General features: G+C 45.1%; 2 protein-coding genes across 2 annotated transcripts in view; one reads left to right on the forward strand and one right to left on the reverse strand.

The window, feature by feature from the left end:
* GDPD4 (glycerophosphodiester phosphodiesterase domain containing 4) overlaps nucleotides 1–16,701 on the forward strand; it is a 33,981-nt gene extending 17,280 nt beyond the window's left edge. Inside the window, exons 5-16 of the mRNA XM_010189953.1 lie at nucleotides 2,994–3,053; nucleotides 4,624–4,722; nucleotides 7,084–7,177; nucleotides 8,480–8,625; nucleotides 9,754–9,836; nucleotides 10,704–10,854; nucleotides 11,395–11,619; nucleotides 12,422–12,579; nucleotides 13,771–13,918; nucleotides 15,025–15,107; nucleotides 16,281–16,363; nucleotides 16,670–16,701. Coding sequence (XP_010188255.1) covers nucleotides 2,994–3,053; nucleotides 4,624–4,722; nucleotides 7,084–7,177; nucleotides 8,480–8,625; nucleotides 9,754–9,836; nucleotides 10,704–10,854; nucleotides 11,395–11,619; nucleotides 12,422–12,579; nucleotides 13,771–13,918; nucleotides 15,025–15,107; nucleotides 16,281–16,363; nucleotides 16,670–16,701 — 1,362 coding nt within the window. The remainder of the gene's footprint in view (nucleotides 1–2,993; nucleotides 3,054–4,623; nucleotides 4,723–7,083; nucleotides 7,178–8,479; nucleotides 8,626–9,753; nucleotides 9,837–10,703; nucleotides 10,855–11,394; nucleotides 11,620–12,421; nucleotides 12,580–13,770; nucleotides 13,919–15,024; nucleotides 15,108–16,280; nucleotides 16,364–16,669) is intronic.
* Nucleotides 16,702–21,071: 4,370 nt separating this feature from the next.
* Nucleotides 21,072–21,474, reverse strand: part of MYO7A (myosin VIIA) — a 64,777-nt gene continuing 64,374 nt past the window's right edge. The window contains 1 exon segment of the mRNA XM_010189955.1: nucleotides 21,072–21,161. Coding sequence (XP_010188257.1) covers nucleotides 21,072–21,161 — 90 coding nt within the window.

Here is a 21,474-nt window from a genome sequence, read left to right on the forward strand (position 1 = left end):
TCTGCTGAGGATCATCCCTCCATCGCTCTTTGCAGAGCTTCCCCCTCTCAATGTCTGGATTTTCACCATAGCCTTTGGTGAACCACCAGCGAAACTCTATCAGCCTCATAGGGTAATTAGTACAACTCAGCTCTTCCACATCTAAATAAATGTATCAGTGTGGGGACTATACAATAGCTGGATTGCTCTAATGCATTTCAGATGACTGACAGCCAAATAGGTTGTTGCCATGATGAATTACATCCCGTGTTCCAGCTGTACGGTGCTGGATGGATACTATCCCTGCACGTGCTGCAGGAAGGACTGGAGATCTTCACCCAGGCAGTGTTTCCTTGTGATGGTTTGCATCAGCAGCCCATCACATCAGAAAACCGAGCATGCTGATGCTTTTGTTGGAGCAGAGGGATTTTCTAGTAACCAGTAGCAGGTCTGGTTTTGTTTCTGAGCACCATATCCTCTTCCTTAATGATGGCACCCAACTGGAGCCTGCAAGCCAGCTTTCATGACCTTATTGTGAACCACTGAAGCAAACACTCTTCTGCTCACCAGCCACCAGCAGCTAAAAAAAAATGCTGCACCACAAAGCACTTACTGCCTGTGCAAAGAAGCTCTCCGTCTGCATGCGTCACTGTGATTTTTTCAGACAATCAGTTTCAATTAATTCAATTGTTATCACTCCGTAAGACAATTTTCTCATCCCCATTAGAGCTAAAAGGTTAAGCTGAGGGGTCTAATTGAAGAACAGTTCATGCTCAGTGGAGAAGAAAAATATTTTCTTGTTCAGTCTTGCAAACTCCAACAAAATATTTTCCTCTCTGCAGTCCAACTGTGTTTTTTCCAAGGGTTTTGGGGAGGTGATTCGTGACTACAATATGAAGAGGTTCAGGTGTGTTTTGACCTCTGCATTTGCAGACTGAGAAAAACTCAAAATAGTACATAGGCACTAAAGTCCAAAAGATGATCTCACATCTCCATCCCTAAGAGACCAGAGTACCAGAGAAGTTCTGAGTTACTGCTTTTTTGCCAGAAAGTGAATGTAAGGACTTGAATTCTGCTGTTGTGAATATCTAAGTGAGCAGATATTTTAGGTGAGCTAAGTGTCTAAGTGCTTGCCTCCATGTTTTGTGATTGTAGGTTCAGAGCCTGTCTAAGCCTCTCCAGTAGTATTGAAGTCAGAACAAGGTCATTTCCATGCTGAGGCAGGGTGGATCAACTGTCCATCCTTTTGCAGCATAAGCTTGTGTTAAATGCATTCACTCAAAAAGAGGGAGGCAGAGGTGCAGTCCCCCTTGTAGCAAACCCATCTCTCTTACCCCTGAGAAGCATCCCTTAATTACCACTTTGCAGGTAGATGGTGGAGAGGAGACACCTCCACACCTCATACTAGAGAGAAGAATGCAAGTGTTGGAGGCTGTAAGATTCAGGGAGATGATAGGGCTGGCAAGAGGGACCTTGGATCTAACCTCAGCAGTAATAGACACATATCACTCACCTAAACCCATGTGTTTCTGTACTTGTATTAGACAGTCCCAGGATATGTATAGAAGCAATTTGGATGAGTCAGACCTACTAGTGCTGGTTGTTCATTTGCCTGAGGAAGTCTTGCTGTAGGTGCAAGCCTGTGGGCCATTTCTAAAAACAGCTGTTCTTCATAGAAGAGCATATTGGACAGGTTCTGAAGCAGCTTTTGAGGAGCAGGATGAAGCTAGGTGATTGTGGCTTGAGATGTCAAGATTCATGGGTATAAGGAAATAAAAGAAAACTCAAGCTGACTGTGCCGGCGATAAACTTTGTCCACATCACATCAGCTCATTGGTCCATCAAGATGTGTTTTCCTAAAGTGGCCGGCAATGCAACTGCAAGAGTTCCTTTTTCACCCTCTGAGGATAAAACCTGGTAGTTATTCTTCCTGTAAGCTGATAATGAGATGCTGTTTCCATCCATGAAAATAAGCTCACCCTCTGCTGGCATTCCCAGATGTGGTGCATCATTCATACAGAAGTTATACTGCAGTAGCAAGGGAGAGTCCTGTTGAGCACGGCTGAAATAAGTGTCAAGCTGTACCTCAGGCAAGGACCATGTCATTCTAACATTGCTTGCAGAAAAGGGACAATTTTTAAAGTGTCTTTTTTCCTTCGTTTTTCTGAAATGACTTATTTAAATTTGGCGGCCTAAGGTCTTCAGCAGTAATTAAATTCTCTCCAAACTGATCCCATGGTTACTCATCATCCAGGATTTGATTAAAGGAGGCTAGCATATCAAGAAACACTTAAAAGCTGACCTGTATTGTCTGCTGAGCTTATATCTTGCTTCAAACCAGCATGATCCTGGAAAGAGAGTGTTTGTAGATAGATAGAAAACACCATGCCTCACCCAAGGGCTCCAGCTTGCCATCAGAGGGAAGTAATGTACCAGCCACCAAAAACTAGCCTTTTAATCTCCAAGGCAGTTTTCCCTGTTCTGAGATATGCTTGATCTTGCATTTCCTGTGATTGCTGTGAAAGCATTGACTCCTTTGCTGTCTGCTCTGTATTTTTGTGGTTTATTTGGATGCATTTTTTTATTCCCTGACCTCCCTCCCATGCTGATATGCCTCTAGTCACAGCAAATGCATAGAAAATAGGCAAGATTAGTGCTGTAGTTCTTCAAACCACAGCAGCTGACCCTGGCCATCATTCCTCTTTTGGATTTTGTACTCTCAAAAAAAGTCATTAAAAGTGTGTACCCCAAAATGTCTAATTACCTGTTACCCATGAAAGGGCTTTGATCCTGCAGGGCAGCCTTGATATGTGCTTGGCCATTTCAGAAGCATTTTTACTGTAACAATAAACACTTCTCTCCATACACCTTTCCTGCTAACAGCCTTGACACTGTGGAGGAAGATCTAGTGTAAAGTGACTTCCCAATGCAAAAATAATTCCAGAAGTGCCTCACTGAACACACTTCATCATCTTCTACCAGGATGCAAACCATCTCTTTTCTTGATTTCCCAGGTCCTAGCGATGTGTTTGCTCGCAGAAGGTCAGCAGCTGTATCTACACTGGAGTCACAAGGTGGGGAGAGTCAGGGCTTCTTGGTAACTCTAATCCGTGCTTTAAATCCATTGAGTGTGTGGTGTTTCCCTGCATGAAAAATGTCTTAAATTATGGAAGAGAAAGAAGAGAGGGAAGAGGTTCATCTTAGGAGACTTTATATACCCATAAGCATGATATCTCCACCTAAGCTGATCACCTAAACTCCCTTTTCAGTCGGTAGAGGGAAAAGGGCAGAGGGTAGTCCTCTGAGGATGCAGTTCATTCAGCTGGTCATAGATACGTAAATTAAGATGAGATTAATCACATTTAAAGTACTTTTTTCCCCCACTGACTCTAAAAGGAGCCTGCAGTGACTCATTCAGGTGAAGAAGTCTATATTTGACACGTCTACGTGTAGTAACATGAAGAAAAAAGCGAAGTTTTCATGAGAGGTGAAGCATAATTTTCTGTAGCAGACTCCAGCAGCAGTGAGAACAGTGGCTGATGTCTGCAGAATTGAAAGCTGGCTTTTCCAAGGCATTCATCACCTTACACATTTTGGTCTTTGGGTGGTTTGGGAAATGCCACTTGGAGTTTTGAAGGTGCAGAAACAAATCTTCAGAGAGTTGTTTCTGCAAAATGATGTATTAGAATCACCGTCCTTTAGAAATTTTTGAGGCTCTGTGAAGCATTTACAAAATGAGCCTCTAGCCATGCAATTTAGGGGTGAATGTAGTGTGATTGCAAAACTTGCAGTGGAAGGGAATAGCTGAACATGCAGAGACTTGATCTTGTGTTTCTTCGTGTAAATAATGGAAACACAGTCATCTTTCCTATTGAAAGTTGGCTTCCAGAGGAATCAGAAAGACGTAGAACAATTTGTAAAAAAACTTGAAACTGCATCCTTGGGGGGAAAAGATTAGGGATGGATTATTAAGGTGTTGATCTGCAGAATAGTTAGGGCCTTGGTCCAATTTCCACTTGCACTTAGTTCTTAGCAGACAGATGATGTACTAAGAAAAGCCTGCCGTCACCACTGTGCTGGTACCAAACTGAGCAAAAAGCCAAAGAACAGACTGACCTACCTTCTCACATTTTTGGTTAAAAAGTGAACTCTCATCTCTTAGTGATGGGAGTGTTTGCTGTTGCTGAAGCCTGTTGCAAAGCAGCTCATAGCATAAGGAAGCTGTGTTGCTGTCTCCTTTGGGTGGGATCAATCACTTCTGAATGTAGCCATCTGCAGGTTAGGGATTTAATGTAAGCTGATCATCCGGGGTCTATCTACATCAACAGAGAGAGAGGCATCTCCCATCATAAAGCAAGCAGGAATAGGTCACATCTGGAAATTCCTCTTTCTCCAATGATTATAGAGGAAGCCCTGAGGGCTGGCTTAGTTGGGTACCCAACTCTTAAGATTTGTCTTGCCATACAGAAAAGCCAATCAATAACACTGTTGGTCTGCTTTTAGTCCCATTTGATCTTTCTGTCTCTGAACTGGCATAGTCAAGGTTATGGATCCTAAACTTACCAAGTCCAAGCTTGTGAGTCAAATGGATTACAGTCTGTGCAGAAATGCTGAAGCTGGTTTATGTCTTCTTTGTCCTCCTAGATTGGGACCTTTCTTGTCCTGGGCTTCTCTGTCACAGCCCTATTCATATTATCGGTACTCTGGGGAGATCAATGGAAAACTGTTCGCCTGTCATTCCAGGTAAGAGGGTAAGAGAGGCTGGGAGGTCTGTTTGAAAGAGCAGCTTTTTAATATACGCATTTTGGGGTAGTCGGTAGAAAATATTCCATGATGTTGAGACAACTACCTGAAAGGAAGCTGTAGTGAGATGGGAGTCAGTGTCTTCTCCCAAGTAACAAGTGATAGGATGAGAGGAAACAGCCTCAAGTTGCTTGTGGGGAGTTTTAGGTTGGATATTAGGAAAAATTTATTCACTGAAAGAGTTATCAGGCATTAGAACAGGCTGCCCAGGGAGGTGGTGGAGTCACCATCCCTGGAGGTGTTCAAAAATACGGGTAGATGAGGTGCTTAGAGACATGTTTTAGTAACGGACAGGTTATGATTGGACTCAGTGATCTTAAAGCTCTTTTCCAACCAAATGATTCTATGGTTCTATGTGCACTGTTAATTTGCAGGTGCCCAGGGCAGATAAATCAGATCCCTTTGGCTGGCCGGGTTGCTGGTGCAAGAACCTGCACCCTGCTCGCCAACCACCAGTTCAGCAGCCTTAGCGTTAGCACAGTCTCAGTCTCCTGAGCAGCTGGGGAACACTGGTGTCGGGTAGGATAACTTTCAGGATGCAGGAGGCCAGAGTGCATGGTCTGCTGGCCTCCTCAGCGCTCAGCAGATCTGAAGATGGAGGCAAGAGCTGCCCAGTAGTGTTTAGTGTCTGAGCATCCTGGTTCCCACACTTATTGGGAAGGAAAAAGTGCATAGCCTTTGACTACACAGCTGCCTTGAAGATGTTATTTGGGCTAATTGCCTCTCCTTCATGTATCTTAGTGCTTGTGAATGTTGAGAGAGAGGAATCACAGATGTGGTGTTTGTAGGGTGTGGTTAATTCCACATTCCATTTGTAACTGTTGGGCTATGCACTGTCAAAGGTAAAGAGAAACCATCATCTTCTCCACCCCTTACAGACTCCAGGGGAGGTAGATGAGGAGAAGGAGACACAAGAGACTCTGGATTCCCCACAGATGCTGTTTATTTTGGGTGTTCATGCCCTTTGAGATGCTTCATATGGCCTGCCAGTGCTGTTCCCAAAGGAAACGTATCTCTTGTAGCTCCTGTCTCATGTCCATTAGCCTTGCAAAGCTATCTCACATATCCTGTACATCTCGGATGACGCCTCTGTTTACGCAACTGAATCCTGCTTCTGATGGAAAGTTGTTGGTATCAAGTGTCCGGGGCACACAGTATTGCATGCAATAACATCTCTCAACGACTGCTGCTTTCTTCAGCCCTTCCAGCTTAGAGAATCGGGCATGGACTAAGCAATAGGAAAGGCTTGCATCTGTATATATATTTTTTTCCTAGCACAGACTTTATTACCTCTCAGTTCTAGCTGGAACAGAAACCACAGGGCCCCTATGAGCAAGAGAAAATGATGGACTGGTTTATTTGACAGATTTGCCTAGTTTTATGTAAAGTGTGTCATATCAACATCCACTCCTTGTCTCTACAAGTGACAAACTATTTTTGCTTGGTTTCCAGCTCTGCTTATGCATTCATGATAAGCACAGAAGTTATTCTTAGATTCTGAGCTTCTTGTTTTATCTTTGGGATGAAAGAAATCAAGTCCAATTACTATATCTGTCCAGCAATAGGTATTATCTAATATATCATAGGCATTAAATGAACATAAATGTTTTGTGTTACCAAATGAAGACAAATACCTACACATTGAGTTAAAAGTAAAAAAGGGGAAAAAATCCAATTAGCTGTAATACAAGTGAATTAAATGCTTTGAAAGAAATGAAAATGAATTTTTTTAATGGATCTATTGACAATATGTGAAACTAGGTGCTGCAGGATGTATATGAATCTAATAAAATCTGTGATCAGACATGTACGAGATTAACTACTTCTCTTATACCACAATAGTTAGCTCCATATAGGTGTAAATACCACATTTTATCACTCAGGTTTGTTGACATCAGTATAATGATTTAGATACAGTGTGGTATGGAGATAACTATTACCTGGATGGGATAGGGTTAGATTGGATTAAACTGGCTGCTCCTTGGAGGATGCTCACAGATTATGCCATAGCACTAACAGCAATTGTGGACGAGGACAGCCATGTCCCCTTCAGCTGAATTAGGAGAAAGGAGAGCTGTGCAGTGCAGTAAGGAGCACTCCTCAGCCTGGGTAGCTGGCACTTTTCTCTTCTTCAGCTCCAGAGATGTTCAGTGGGTCCAACACAGGTGTGGGAGAGAGGTTGAACTGCTGTTGTCTGCAGCAGGAGCCCATCCAGGTGGAAGGCTGTAGCTGTGTTGAGGTTTGTTTCTATCTATCTCCATACTTCATACTTTAACTAAAATTGTTTTCTCTCCTTGCCAGATCACAGCTCCCTATCTCCACATAGGCGCAATAACCATCATGGTCCTCCTGTCCTGGCCTGTGGCTCTTCATGCCATCAGAGCAGATAAGAAAGGTAGAGTAGCTCTACTTCTACTCCCTCTATGACAAGAGACATGTAACAGTGTGGGAAAATGGGAGCTCTTTCCTCCCACACTTGTACTGCAACTGGAGGCAACTTTTAACCTCTGTGTATCCCAGGGAAATTAGTTGGGCTGGGGCTCGGGCTGCCCAGGAGAAGCTGACTGAGACAGGGGAAAAGAGCTTTTTGATCAGTTCCCAGTATTATCTCATGGGAAGTTCCTGTCCACCTCCGAGAAGTGTGACCGAGTAGTGTAAGGACAAGACCAGATGCCAGGAACAGCTGCAGAAGAGCCTGGAACTGGCTGTTTTTTTCTGACCTAGTCTCTCCATATAGCCAAAATTGTCTACATGACACCCATCTGGAGATGCTGATTTGTAATAAAAATCACAGACAGAATGGGCTGGTGAAAACACTTTTTTCCTGGCCAGGCTTTTTTTTAATTCAACTACATCTGGGGAGACTGGGGAGGAATATGCTGAGACCCTAGACATGACAGTCCACCATGCTTAATGGACTCTCTGATGAATACATCAGCTTAGTGTAAGCCCAAGTTCCTGCAGAGCCGCTAGCACAACATTCAGAAAGGTGTTGATACCCATTCAAGGAAGGGATGTTGGTGCATAGGTACTCATTTCTCAGAGGAAATCTTTTGTTCCCTGAGATGAAGGCTCTCTGAGGCTTTTCAGCAATGTGTCAGCAGATTCCAGAGAAGGCCATAGGTAATGAGTTGGCAAGTTTCTGAGATGCAATAGCCATGCAGTCAGAGTCTGTAGGGTTCTGTAGGTCACACACAGAAGGTCACTGACAGCAATCTGAATGAACCAGGGAAGTGTTCACCTTAAGTGGATGTAACATAGTTGAAGGAGAAACGTTCCTCCTCATCTTCATTGTGAATGAAACTTAAAAGTATTGCATGTTCTTATCTGAGTAAGAAAAATATTAGCATCCTTCTGTTGAGGACTGTTTTTCTACAGATGAGGGATATTTCATTGCACCATCTCTAAAGAAAAGGAAATTAAAGCCCTATCTTGCTGTAAGACATTGTGAGTTGTAATTAAAGCACAAACCCTACAGTCTTGACTTAGCCCACGTCCTTGCTTTGACCATTGTGTTTTCCTAGCTTGCATTGTTTGGAAAGAAAGTGAAAATTAGGGGAACAAGGGATGGGAAAAGGGATGGGACAAAGCCCAACAGCTACTTAGCTGAAGGGCTTTATTAAAAGTCAAGCCGCAAGGCAAACCCATACGTTACAATGTGGATTAACTCTAGCCTTCCTCCTTCAAATTCTTTCAGTTGTTCAGGTGGTAATTGTTGGTCCATACCTGGCTATCCTTCTCTTTCTTTTCTTGATACCTCTGGGGATGTATTCTCCTTGCATCAGAGAGATGGGGACACTTGGACCAAAGCCAGCCCTCATTGGACACCGTGGAGCACCAATGGTAGGTCTGGAGAAGTTATTTTACATCATTGCTTCATCCTGTGTCTTTCTATCTTCATCATTATAATCTCTCTTCCATTAAATCTGTGGAGGGTAGACATTTCCATTTGGAACTGCATGCCAAAGGCATCACTGCATGGGTTTGCTAATGTCATGGTTTAGGGCTGGGCTGGCCGCTAAATGATGGACACTCTCTATTAACCTCTCTCTCCTCCCCAGGAGAGGAAGAGAAAGAGTCTAAGGGAGAGAGACTTAAGGGTTGGGAAAAAACCTAACAGGTTTAATGAAACACCAATAATACTATTACAGGATAATAATGTAAATAGGAAAATAGTGAAATATATACACATATATACAAAAGCAGTATCAAATCCTCAATGATGACTATGTCACCAGAGACTCTGTGGAGCAGGACACTGGAAAAGTCCCAGACCGGACTCAGCAGCAGGTGGGAGCAGGATTCAGGAACTGGATTCAGGAATGTGCGTATTGGGGTTGAAGGCAGACAAACTAGCAGGGTTCTGCTCAGATATTAGTCATGGCAGAAGAAGCGACGAAGATGAGGAAAAAAAGAGATGACGAAAAAAGAGGCTTGACCCTAGCGACGACCCCTTAGCTTCATACTGAGTATGATGTATGTGGGATGGGATACCCTGTTGGTCAGTTTTGGGTCACCTGTCCTGTCTGCTGCTCCCTGCAGGTGCGACTCCTCACTTACAACACCCCAATACAACACCCACCCATGATGTGGCAGTGGCCTTGGTCTCCATAGGCACAAGTATAAGCAAGAGTCATATTTACATACAATACCTAATAGTAACTATAAACATCAACCGCTATCAGTTGTATAAATGAACACTGTCTAGAAAAACATGCTGTTAGTTTCAGAAAGTACAGTCACTTAGAGGAGACTTAACTGAAAAGTAAAATCACTGAATAGAGACTTAGTTCTATTTAGTTTGAACAGGGACAGCTAAGAAGGATAACACTGTTTCTGAGGGACAAGATAGCTTTGGTGGCTAAAGCAGAAGAAGAAAGACAGTAGACTTTACCAAGATAATGATGGCCCCTTAATAAAAACCAAAGGTGTTACGAAAATTATCTGCTAATGCACTCTTTTTTTTTTCAGCTGGCACCAGAAAACACTGAGATGTCATTTCAGAAGACAATTGAACATGGTGGGGATGGCCTTGAAACAGATGTCACTATTAGGTAAGGGGAAAACTTCACATGTCACAGAATATACACTGCTTCTTCTAAGAGTTGCCTTTGGAGACGTGCAGCTCCAGGCAACTGGGTTTTACTGACGGCTGGGACAGGGTCCCTCATTCGGTGCGTGATGATAGTGGCTGTAGGGCATGGTTGTTCTCAGACAAGTCAATGAGCTGTAGCTATTGATTTAACAGTCATTATAAATACAGTTTATTTTAAAGGCTTTGCAGAGTATAAAGAGAAGGCCCTACCTTAGTCTGACTTCCAGGCAATGGTGAGGATTGTATCAGGCCTACAAACCAACAGAAAATTGTACTCAGGCTTGTGACAGTGTTGTTGTGATTATTAGATCCTTAATTGCTTTTTTTGGGGGGACCATTGCCATGATTTGCTAACATGCTGTGCTGGATGAGCATTTTCCAGGCACTGAATGAGAAAAATACTAATCCTTAGATGTTTTACTAATGTAGACTTATTCTGTAAAAGAAAATTTTCTCTATTGGTGTCCATTAAACTTCAGTCTTCTGAAACCTATAGAATCACTTTGGTGTCAGCAAAATGAGATTTCAACCCTAAGTTACTATCCATTTTTGGGGGCCTGACAGGCATAAATGCCACTCTCCACTTTGCCCCTGAGGGAACTGGGGCACAAACAAACATGACTTCTCCGAGGTCACCTGGCAGTATTTAAGCTGGAAATAAAGTGGTGTCCTGAGCCTCAGCATTCCTCCCTATCCCACGCTGCACTGAGGGAGGCTGTGCTGCTGCATTCATGGTGGCCCACATATTCTCCTGACCTGGTATGAGTCTGTTTATGCCATGAATGAACCTGCACACCAGGTGACCTGAACTCTTGCTCTCCAACAGCTATGATGGTGTTCCTTTCCTCATGCATGACAGCACCTTGAGGAGGACAACTAACATCAAGGAGGTCTACCCCAATGACACTGCTCAAAATGCCGCATTATTCTCTTGGGATACCCTGAAGGAGTTGAATGCTGGAACATGGTTCCTTAAGGTAAGGACCATAACAGACTATCATCAACTGGATGTAGAAGAGACACTATCTGGCTACTACTTAATAGCATGAGTGTTAAGAGAAGAACTACTGGTTGAGCCAAAACTCAAAGAAGTCAGTAGAAATCCTTCAGCTGGGATCTCCTTGCTTTGTCTGGTTGGCCTTTGGGCTTAGAAGACTTAAAAGAATTGGCTGGTGTGTGTTCTTTTGTCTTCTTTATCATGACAGCAGCAGAACACATGGTCTAGAGGAAGAAGACAACAACTGCTTGTGCAAGGTGCTGTGTATAGCAGTCAGAGTTGACACCGGACAGAGAAGCACACCAGAGCTAGATGTGAACTATGCAAAACAGTGTTGTCACAGCATGGGTTAATTTCCCTTGTTTCTCAGGTAGAAGGGCTATGCAAAATACAATATACTCACCTAATGAGGGCTGATGTCAAACTTTTTTTCTCTTGGAAATACGAGTTTTTTGCATGCAGCTGACTCCCAGAGGTGACTGCCTGATTGATTTTTTCTTTCATTTCTGTTTATTTCTAGGACAAACCATTTTCATGCATGGGCTCACTGTCAAGGACAGATCAAAACCAGGCAATGAATCAGTCAATTTACAAGCTAAGTAATTTCTTGCGCCTCGCAGACAGTCAGAACAAACTTGTGATATTTGATCTCTACCGCCCTCCAGAGAAACATCCTTACAGGAACTCATGGATCAACAGAACCCTGGAAGTCATCCTCAACGAGTCGGGAATTAGACCCCATCTGGTAGGGTGGCCTCACTACTCTGTATCCTTTTTTCTTGCTCTCTGAATTGGGACTTTGGAGTCATATCCTGTATGATTTCACCTGCATGAAGTCTGTCCCCTTTTTCACTTGTTTTAAAAGGCACCATTTGGAATAAATTCCACTATTGGTTCTTCAGCAGGTACAAAATGGTGTAACCCTACAGCAGGACGGGGAAATAAGCCAGTGTATATACCAGCTGATGCCCCTAAATGGCATCCTTTCATCACTATAATAATTGTCAGCCTACTCCCTGCTACCCATGTTTATTTTATGTATTACATAGAAACTCCTAGCTTAAATTAAAGCACATGAAGCCAGGAACCTTCATTGCCTTTCTCCTTTCCCAGAAAATTCCCTGCTTGATATGGTTGCTAAATCCATGTGGATCAGATTATGTATCCGTTGATGTCTGGGGAAGTTACCCTAATTTGTATCTGCCAAAATTTTCTTCTCCCATGCTGGGAGAACGGGAGAACAGAACATTTTCTCTTGCCTTTCCCATAAACCAAAGCTGTCTTTTCATCCATTTCAAACACCGCATCTTTTGTTGGGCAGCTGATTTCAAGTTGATAAGCGAAGAACAGTGAATACTTATTTCTTGATGAAAATGACTTGCGAGTTTTAACCCTGCCTCCACAAGTTCTTTGATCATAGCAAGAAATACGTCATTTGACAGGCAGGGTTAAGCCTCTCAAGACCTTGTCTTTACTGGGTTTGTGTGAAGGGCAGGGCATATTAGTAACTCTGCTGTGAATTCACTAGGTCCTCTTGTTGCCCACAGGTCCTATGGCTGGAGAACGACATGAGGTCCTTTGTTCAGTCTGTTGCTCCTGGGTTTCAGCAGACAGTGGGCAGTAAGGCCCCAGTTGAAGACCTGTTGATGGACAATATTGCCAGGCTCAATCTGGCCTACACTGAAATGTCCAGTGAAGATATCCGGTAGGTTGCAGTTTCAGCTCCAAGTACAGTCGGTGGATGGCATCTGCTCTACATTTGCCTCATGCGTGTGGCAATGTCTCCCTCCAGTGACCGGCTCCAGCATCTGTAGTGTGTTAGAAAGAGGTGGCACATGGAATTACACTCTCCTTCCCCAAAGTCCATATTTACTTGAGCGCGATCTGAGGATCTTCTGGGTACAATAACACAGCTGTCTCCTGATTTCTTGTCCTTCTTTCCATGCTATCCCTAGTACCACCAACACTGAGTCATGAGAATGAGCAACTATTTAACATCCTGTGGCTCTTCCACAAACATCAGTTGAAGTGCATAATGCAGTGGCGAGAGCCCATCACCCTCTTGTAGGTGGTGTTTTGGAGATTTCATTTCTTGTCTCTGTTGCTACCAATACTCTGTTGCTTGTGATGCACTGGAAATGTCATCTCTCCAATGGAAGGCTTCACATTAATTGCAGGAGATTCCAAAATGGTTCTCTCACATGAAAAAAAAACCTAACCCTAAAAATCAGTCTTACCTGTCCAGCTCTCCTTCTGTGAATAGGATTTTTTTAGCTTTTCTCTGTGCACAAAACCATTGAAATTTAATATAAAATAAAAGAAGAAAATAAAAAGTTTAACCCTTTGCATAAGATTAAAGTCCATGTCTGTGATAAATTTCACAGTAATTAAAATCCTAGGTAGATCCATTCATGTAAATCCTGCTTAGATCCTAGGTAGACTTACAAATGCAGATTTTGATGATATATGCCTTTAGCATTTTGCAAAGAATGGTCCCACTTCATATGAAGCTTCAATAGCTTATAAGAACTTGACAAGTGACCGACTGATGCTGCAAGCCCAACAAACATGAGTAGCCAGCTTCAAGGTGGTTTCAAACAAACTATTGGGACATTGCAAATATATCATTACATTGATTCATATGGCAGAGGGGTGAACAAAGCTTTGACCTTTTTGACATTTAAACTGCATTTGACTCCAGCAGATCAGGTATTCAGTATTGGCCAATTGTGAATGGTTAACTATTGGCTGGTTGGCCTTCCTTTCTGTTCCTTATCTAGGTCCTAAAGCAAGCTTTACCTACAGAGAATTGCCATTGCTCCTTGATTCAGCCCAAAGGAAGCACTAACCTCCTTGCTTTTCTTAATGAAGGCTGTTGCTGCTTGATCTTTTAAAGGAAATATTCTGAGGCAAACATCACCACCAACTTCTATGTCATCAGTGAGCCATGGCTTTTCTCCCTGGCATGGTGCTCTGGGGCACACTCTGTGACCACCAATGCTGTCCACACACTGAAGAATCTCAGCCAGCCACTCTTCCTCATGGTAAGTAAAAATTCTCCCCCTCCCAGGGGTAAGAGGTAGGGTTGGGATGTTCTTGGTTACCTTTGAAGACCACGGGCCAGTTCATGCATGAATAAAGGAGAAGACCCTTTGCATGAAAAGGACTGAATTGAAATCCAGTTTATCTGACACCTCTGAGCCACTCCAGATATCACCATACTCTACTTTTCTTTTCTCTTGGCCCCAGTAAAGATTTCTCTCTGGCCTTGAGGCTAGGGAAAAGCAGTCATGTTGAGACTTGTGTGGGGAGAATGGAAGAGCCTTTGAGGGCACATGTAGCTGATGCAAGAGGATTTCCATTTCTAAAGCTTTTGAAGCATCTTATTGATGTCAGAGGTTCCTCATTTCCCAGGGTTTCCCACTGCCCTTTGCTAACTTGGTCTTCCACAAGCCCAGGAGAAACAACCACAGAAATAACCTTTCCTTGCTGGGAGGAATTTTTCACATAATTTGTCTATTACCTAATTCTCCTTGGACAACCTGCTAAGGCTAAGCGAGCACCTGGTGCACTGGCTCCACCAGAGTCCCTGAAGCCTAAAGGTTATCACTTTGAATGACTGCCTTCATGCTCTTGAAGTAGGCTTTTTGATGCTCCCATCCAGAAAACTGCAGTATTTCAGTGCATTCTGAGGGTGTGTAGAGGTCCAGTCTAAGGACGAATCTTCAGATGCTTTTAAACTTAAACCAGGAGCCTCCTCGGACCCTCTGTGGTGTGCACTGAAGGACAATTTTGCCAGGGAAGATGAGATGACACCAGTTGATCTTAACGCTGGAGGAGAGCAGAGAGAACTAAATTACCTGCCTGTGCAAACAAGAGGTTCCTGTTATACTCACTGTGATGTGATCCAATCTTCTTGGCCACAGCCCAGCAGACCTGCTTTTATGACAGATGACGATTTGGCACCAGTACTCACTGTGGGGTGGCCACTTTGAAATGCCACCAAATGCTTTAAGTACCCGAGGGATGTTACTGCACGTGCACACCAGGCAGCAGAATTGCTGTAGCCAAGCAGAAGAAAGCTTGAGCAACTTTTCTGCATGTCTCAAGGTCCTTGGTGGTGGGCACATCCTCTGTCATTCTCTTCCAGACTCCGCAGCAGTACAACATCATGTGGATCCTGACAGATCTGACCGCTGTGCTCCTCATCTCACTCATCTTTGCTCTGCACTGGTAACTATTGAGTTGCTAATGGCTGTGCTAACCTGATCTTTTGGAGGGAAGGAGGGATGGAAGATTAAAATTACCATTGAGAACATTTCCTTTCCCTTTTCTTCCCTTTAGGAACTAGAAGAAAGCCCTGAAAGTCTCCAAAACCCTCTCTGCTCTCATTTTCTCTTTCCATTTTGGCAGCTCAGGCATCATCTACCCTCAGGATTTCGTAGAGACTTGGTCGATTTACAGTAACAATATAAACCAGTTACCAAAGCTGATGGGCTGAGAAAGGAACCAGTTTTTCTATTCTTACTATTTATACACACATTGTTGCATTGGTCTGGTTTAGGAGAAAAGCTCACAGTGTTAATATTTGAGCATCCTGTGTGGTGTCTGCATACTCCAGAGCCCCTGAGGAAATCCATCCTCCCAGGTGAAAATGTCTGTGTGCCACAGATGCCGCATTTTTGCTCCCTCCCACACCATGAAAGACACTGCCTTTGCTTAATAATTGGGGAAAGTGGGGTTCCTGGGACAGACACAAAGTGGCTCCTTGCCTTCCTTCACCTCACCCTGCCCTGCTCTCAGCAGCCCACCCTCAGGTCGTGCTTTAGAAGCCTTCACCTTGCTTTCAAGGCTGCAAGTTGCAGGGTGGTTTGCCATCACCCCTGCAATGCATCACCGCCGCTGTCAGCCCTTCCTATGCCTGACATGCATCTTGTGCATGCATTTCCCAGGGCCCTGCAGATGCTTCTGATCCAGCCTAATAACATCTTCTGGGCTCACATTGCAGCAAGGGAGTGAAGGGCCATCAGCTGTGCCCGAGAACCCTGCATTGTCTTATTTATCAGGTTTACGAATGCACCAAAATCACAAGTTTTTTAATTTCCCCAACTGCTTAGCAACCAGGGGCTGTAAACATTTTCTGGGCTTTTGAGCTGTCCACTATTTCATAGAAAACAGAGCTTAGTCACAGAGTTGCCTTCAAAATGCTGTTGCACATGTGAAGTGTGGATGCTCAGACATCAGTCATGCACTGGAGTCCCTTCTCAGTAATGGCCTCAGCAAACCCCAAAATACCAGGGCAGTTCCTGCCATGACAAAGCAGAAGAAAGGTGTCTGGGTCACCAGGGAGCTGCAAGGGGAAACGCAGCAAGTGGTGGCCTGACCCAGGTGCTTTTCCCCATGCAGGTGGCGAGAGCGGAGTTTCTCCTGCTGTGCCCATGACGGTGGTTCAATGCTGGAGAGCGGCACCTACAACAAGTTCAGGACAGGTGAGCAGGGCGAGGGGAGATGGGGCCCGTGTCCTGCTCAGGGCTGTCTCCACAGGGGCCCTGAGGTATGGATTGATGATGGGTGCCCATGTTGTGGTGAAGGATGGCTGCATCCTGGGTTGTCTCAGTCTCAGGTGTGGGTGACAGTGATTCCTGAGTGCTGGTTTTTGCACCCATGGAGCTCCATCATCTAGACAAAATGACCCAACCTAGGCTGCACAGATTTTCAGCCAGGTTGTTTGCTCATGATGGATGGAAAAGCAACTGCAAATGTTTTGGTAGCTCACTGTGTGTCCGCTTTTCCAGAACTGAGTGACATACCCACTGTCGTGGCCTGATGGGGAAGGAGAGGACACAGACCTGCCATCTCAATGAGGACTGGAGAGCAGACCCTTCCTTGCTGCCCCTTCCTGCAGTGCAAACACCAGCCTGCCAAGGGGGCAGCTGTGGGTGGCTCAGATCTGCCTGGTGAGGACCTGAGGCATTTGACTCCATGACCCTGCTGGAGATGGGCACTGAGCTTCCTCTCCTACAGTTTTCCTCTCAATTCCATGGCTGGCAGGGATCCCTGGGATGTAGGGGATCACAGATGAAGTTGCAGCCACGAAGAAGCTGTGCACCATGGTGAGATGCAGCAACCACATGGGAGCCACCACTTCCCTCTGAGACCACTGGCATCCCACAGGGCAATCACCCTGTGATCCCTCCTGCTGTGTGTAAGCCCTCTCTTTTCACAGCTGTGCTTTAACACATGCTGCAAACCCCTGAGCATCCTGCAGTCCTTCTTGTTCTCAGCTGTCCACATTTCTACCATCAGACCAGCCTCTTCTCCACACGTTCCCTCTGTCCCTCCCCGCAGGTGTCCTCCATCCCCTAGAGCACACCAGCCCCACCACTATGGTCAAGTGCTGCTGGCTGGGTCACTAGGGTCCATACCTCTCTACAATGCAGGCAGGGACACCTTAGGTTTTCCTGTTCCCCACTCTTGTCCTGCCATAGACCCTGACAGGAAAGTCTCTTCCCCTTGGCTGTAGGCAAGGGCATATTGTCCCACAGGTGCTGAAGGACTTTTTGGTGCCTTGGCCATGTAGCTACAGGACTATAACCAGGAGCACAACACTTTTCTTCAGAAGGATTGAGCTGCACTGAATTGGTCCCACCAGATGTCCTGTTTGCTTTTCCCTTGGGAAGGTCTGTATACCTGCTCTGCACCCTGGGATTTATTCTGATATTTGTTTCTCCCAGTGGCCAGGGTGCTATGCCCTGCTCTGCAAGGAAGATGTGAGCCTCTCCCAGGTTTAAGCCATAAATTCTACTTGAATAGATAATAAGAACTCATTGTTTTGTAAATTGCAAGTGATGTTTTAAATACATTTTAGCTCTCCTATCCTGTTTTGTTCTTATTTCGGCCAACTGGGCAAGAGGAAGAAAATAGTAGTCTTTACCTGAATCAGCCTGATGCAGCGCAGTGTTTTGCTAAACAAACCTATCACAAGTGAATTGTGACAGGGAATCATTAGGTTTCAGAGTTATCTGTGCTAAGAGGCACTCAAACCTTTTCAGGTTGCAATTTTAGAGTATTTTGAAGGCTAGAAATGCAAAAAGGCAGCATCCTCCTTTGGAAAAGGCCTAAAGGGCTGGTGGATTGCTGCAAAGCAGCTCCAGATCTATGAAGCATGGGGAGACAATGCTACTGATGGTGTTAAACCTCCTTCCCATGCCTTGCATCCATAGCTGGTTCATAATTTTTTGTGGGTACCACTCATGTGGTGGTACGTGAGCAGCAAGAATAGGTGGAGTGTGTGTGGGTTGAGCAGTGGTGTGCACTGTGGGGTCCTCAGTGTGTCCCCTGGTGTCCAGGTGAGGGACGTGGATGGGACAAGCTGTGGTCCCCTGATCACAGCTTTTAATATGTATTGGGAAAGCTACCTCAGTGCACCTCCATCATTATATCCTGCTGCTGCTTGATCATTACGCAGTGATGTCTGCCCGTACTCACCTTGTTCTCAATAGTTTTGTCCAGGAAGAGCCTGGCCAATTAGACCTGTGGTCTCCTGTAATGCCTTACGCCCCGTCACACCTCAGCTACTGTTGTTGCTTCACAGCTAGCAGGGTCTGGCAACGCCATTAAGCATTGGCTGGTAGTCTGACTCCCACCTGAGATTTTCATCCAGTACTTCCTATATTCAATGATTCAGCTCAAAACTTATCTTTGTGGAGGAACCAGCCCTTGTCTTAGAGCGTGAGCAGTGGAGACTCCCCAGGCTCCAGTGTTTTCTACCTCAAAAGAAAAGATTTCAATTTCCAGACTGGGCACACTGGTGATTTGCTCCCCATTGCTGGATATTCTCACAAGGAGTGCCACTCTGCAAGAAGTCTTGTCCTCAATGAGGACCTCAAGAGCTCTGCACCAACCCTTCCCTGTGGAAACACCACCACAACTGCACAGGGCAGAACAGCCTCCCACAAACCACTCGATGCTTTTTAATTACAGTATTTCGCTTGGACATATGTTTTTAATGTTACATCGCTTGGTGTGAATACAAAGAGGCCAGCAGATGCTAATACATATGACACACAGGCACACGCACACAGAGTCTCGGCACCCCCAAAACAGTGGGGAGCATGAGAGGCTGACAGAGCTGTGAATGAAGGGACGAGGGTGGTGGTGAGGGAAAGCTGGCCCAGGACAGCACTGGAAAACACTGTTATGCTGCATCGTCTACTGAGCGTGCTGTGGGAGGCAGGGGTGGCTGGAGACTTGCAGAAGCAGTAGTGGTGGTGGGGATGACAGGCATGTGTCTAAGGATGGGTGGGATCCCTGGGACAGCTGGATCATGGCAGTGAAGGAGGGGAGAGAATCATCAGAGGTGGATGGTGAAGACGCAGCTCGGCTTCCAGCGCAGCCTTGGCTGGTGAAACCATGGTCCTGTCACCAGAGGGTCTTGGGTAGGGGACAGTGAAGGAAAGGGATCTTCTAGCAGCCCTGTCTGGCTGGTGGATGTCTCCATGCAGCATCTCATTTGCTTTGGTGGAGCAACTGAGGTTCAAATTAACTGCTGCATCACAGTCCTCGAGGTCCAGTAGGCAGAGCTGCCTGGCGTGCCGTGGTGTTGGGTGACTGAATCCAGCTGAGCTTAACAGAACAACACACAGCACCCTACAATATGCACTTTTATGAAAGCAGCCACACTCAGCCCAATGCACAGGACCAAGAAAGGTCTCCCACATCTTCTGAGATCCACTCAGTGTTACTGACAGCAGCACCAGGTCTTCGTGGACAATTCTCACCCCTTCTGTTGCCACATAGTCCTCTGAAGCCTGGATTTTGGAAAGGCACCCCAGGCTCCTTCCCCTGCATCCCCCCATACACTACATAGCTTCAGCCTCCTCTCTGCTGGCAGATCCCATCTCTGCTCCAAAGCAGGCTGGTTTGTGCTGCATGATGCTGGGTGGAGGATGGGACAACCAGACAGCAGATTAGTACAGCCAACCAATGATAGAGAAACGCCCATCAAAATCAAGGGCCTGCTCTCACTGTGAGTGGTTCAGGTCCAGCTGGGACTTGCAAAGAGACATTTTATACAGCAACACACACAAAAGCAGAATAAAATTGTTAGGAGTTTCCAACCCTTATGGCCAAGTTCATATTTGAAACATAGCTCAACACAGGCTTGGCCTCAGTCTTCCAAGCATGGGGACTTCAAAACCCCTACATACATATTGAAGCTTGCAGTAAAGATCCTCCCAGGGTTAATTTGTCTGGACACAGAGGACAAACGGAGATAATTCATCTTCCAAGCTTTACTTCCAGCTGTGCCTTACTCAGCCTCTGGCAGTCACGGCTCTGGGGGGATCCCTGGGCGAGGGATTGTCCTGCAGGTCGCCCTCAGCCCCTAGTTGATGTCCAGGTACCAGCACAAAATGCAGGATTCTTTTTTTCCTTTTTAATATTTTAAAAAATAAATAGAAGAAGAAACAAAACTTTAAAATTTGTTCTTTAAATATTTCCAGCATTGCACAGACAGCACTTTAGTACTCTAGCTTGTTCAATCAGTAGTTTGTTTATTCTGATTCCTAGTTAAAATGTGCTCCTCCCAGCCTGTTTTTTTCTTTCTGTCCTTCTTAAGAACACAGTATATTTTTTGTAATGTCAAGAAACAAGCCCTTCAGTGTTCATTGGACACTTTTCCAGCATAGGTCCAGGCTCTGTTATTCCTCTTCAAACCTGAAATGCCCATAACATTACCAAAAGCTGTTAGCATCACGATAGCTCTCTCAAGGAAGAAAAAACAAACCAAACCAAACCAAGCCACACACACACATACACACACACACACACACACACACAAATCGTCTTCCAAGAGTCTTTGTGATGCCAGCCATCAGGTTCGGGCAAACGTCCTGCCCAACTGTCTTTGCTCAGTCACTGTCTGAGAGCAGTGGTGTCCCCTGGAAATCTTTGAGGTGTAAGGTGGAGTCAGGATGCAGAGTGAGGAAGAAAAATGGGAGGTCAGAGATAGTCATCTTCACTGGAAGGGGAGGTGGGATTTGAGCCCTCAAGGTCAGAGTCCAGCGAACTCCCTGACGGTGTTCGGCTCATCTTCCACATCTGGGAGGCAAAGGTTCTCCCCCAGCTGCACGGGTATCCCACAGGCCTCAGCTGGTGAATTAGCCTCATGGCCACCTGCCACTGGCTTCTTGCAGTTCACTTGCTACCCTTTGCACTCCTCTGTTTGCTCATGGCTGTTAGCATCTGGCTGATGTACGAGGTCAGAAGATCATCCATCTTGTAACCCTGAGGAGGAGAGAGATGTTACCTGCCTTTAGAGCACAGTTTACAGTCTCTGGCTCATGCCTCCTGAGCACACTGGCTACCAATTGTTGACTTTCAAGTTTTCAGGTACATTTTGATCTGTTCCACCACTCTCCTTAGGTGCAATGACATCACCATAAGGAACACAGTCCAATCATCATTTGCAATGTTGAGATGGAGGAACTCACCATCCTAGGATGTTGTTGAGACTAAAGATCTATGGAGCTTTGGATGGGACCTCTTAGATGGCCAACAAAATCCTGAATACTTCAAATTAATAACAATCCAGCAGGAA

This window comes from Mesitornis unicolor, unplaced genomic scaffold (assembly GCF_000695765.1).
Source record: "Mesitornis unicolor isolate BGI_N332 unplaced genomic scaffold, ASM69576v1 scaffold1668, whole genome shotgun sequence".
NCBI lineage: Eukaryota > Metazoa > Chordata > Aves > Mesitornithiformes > Mesitornithidae > Mesitornis > Mesitornis unicolor.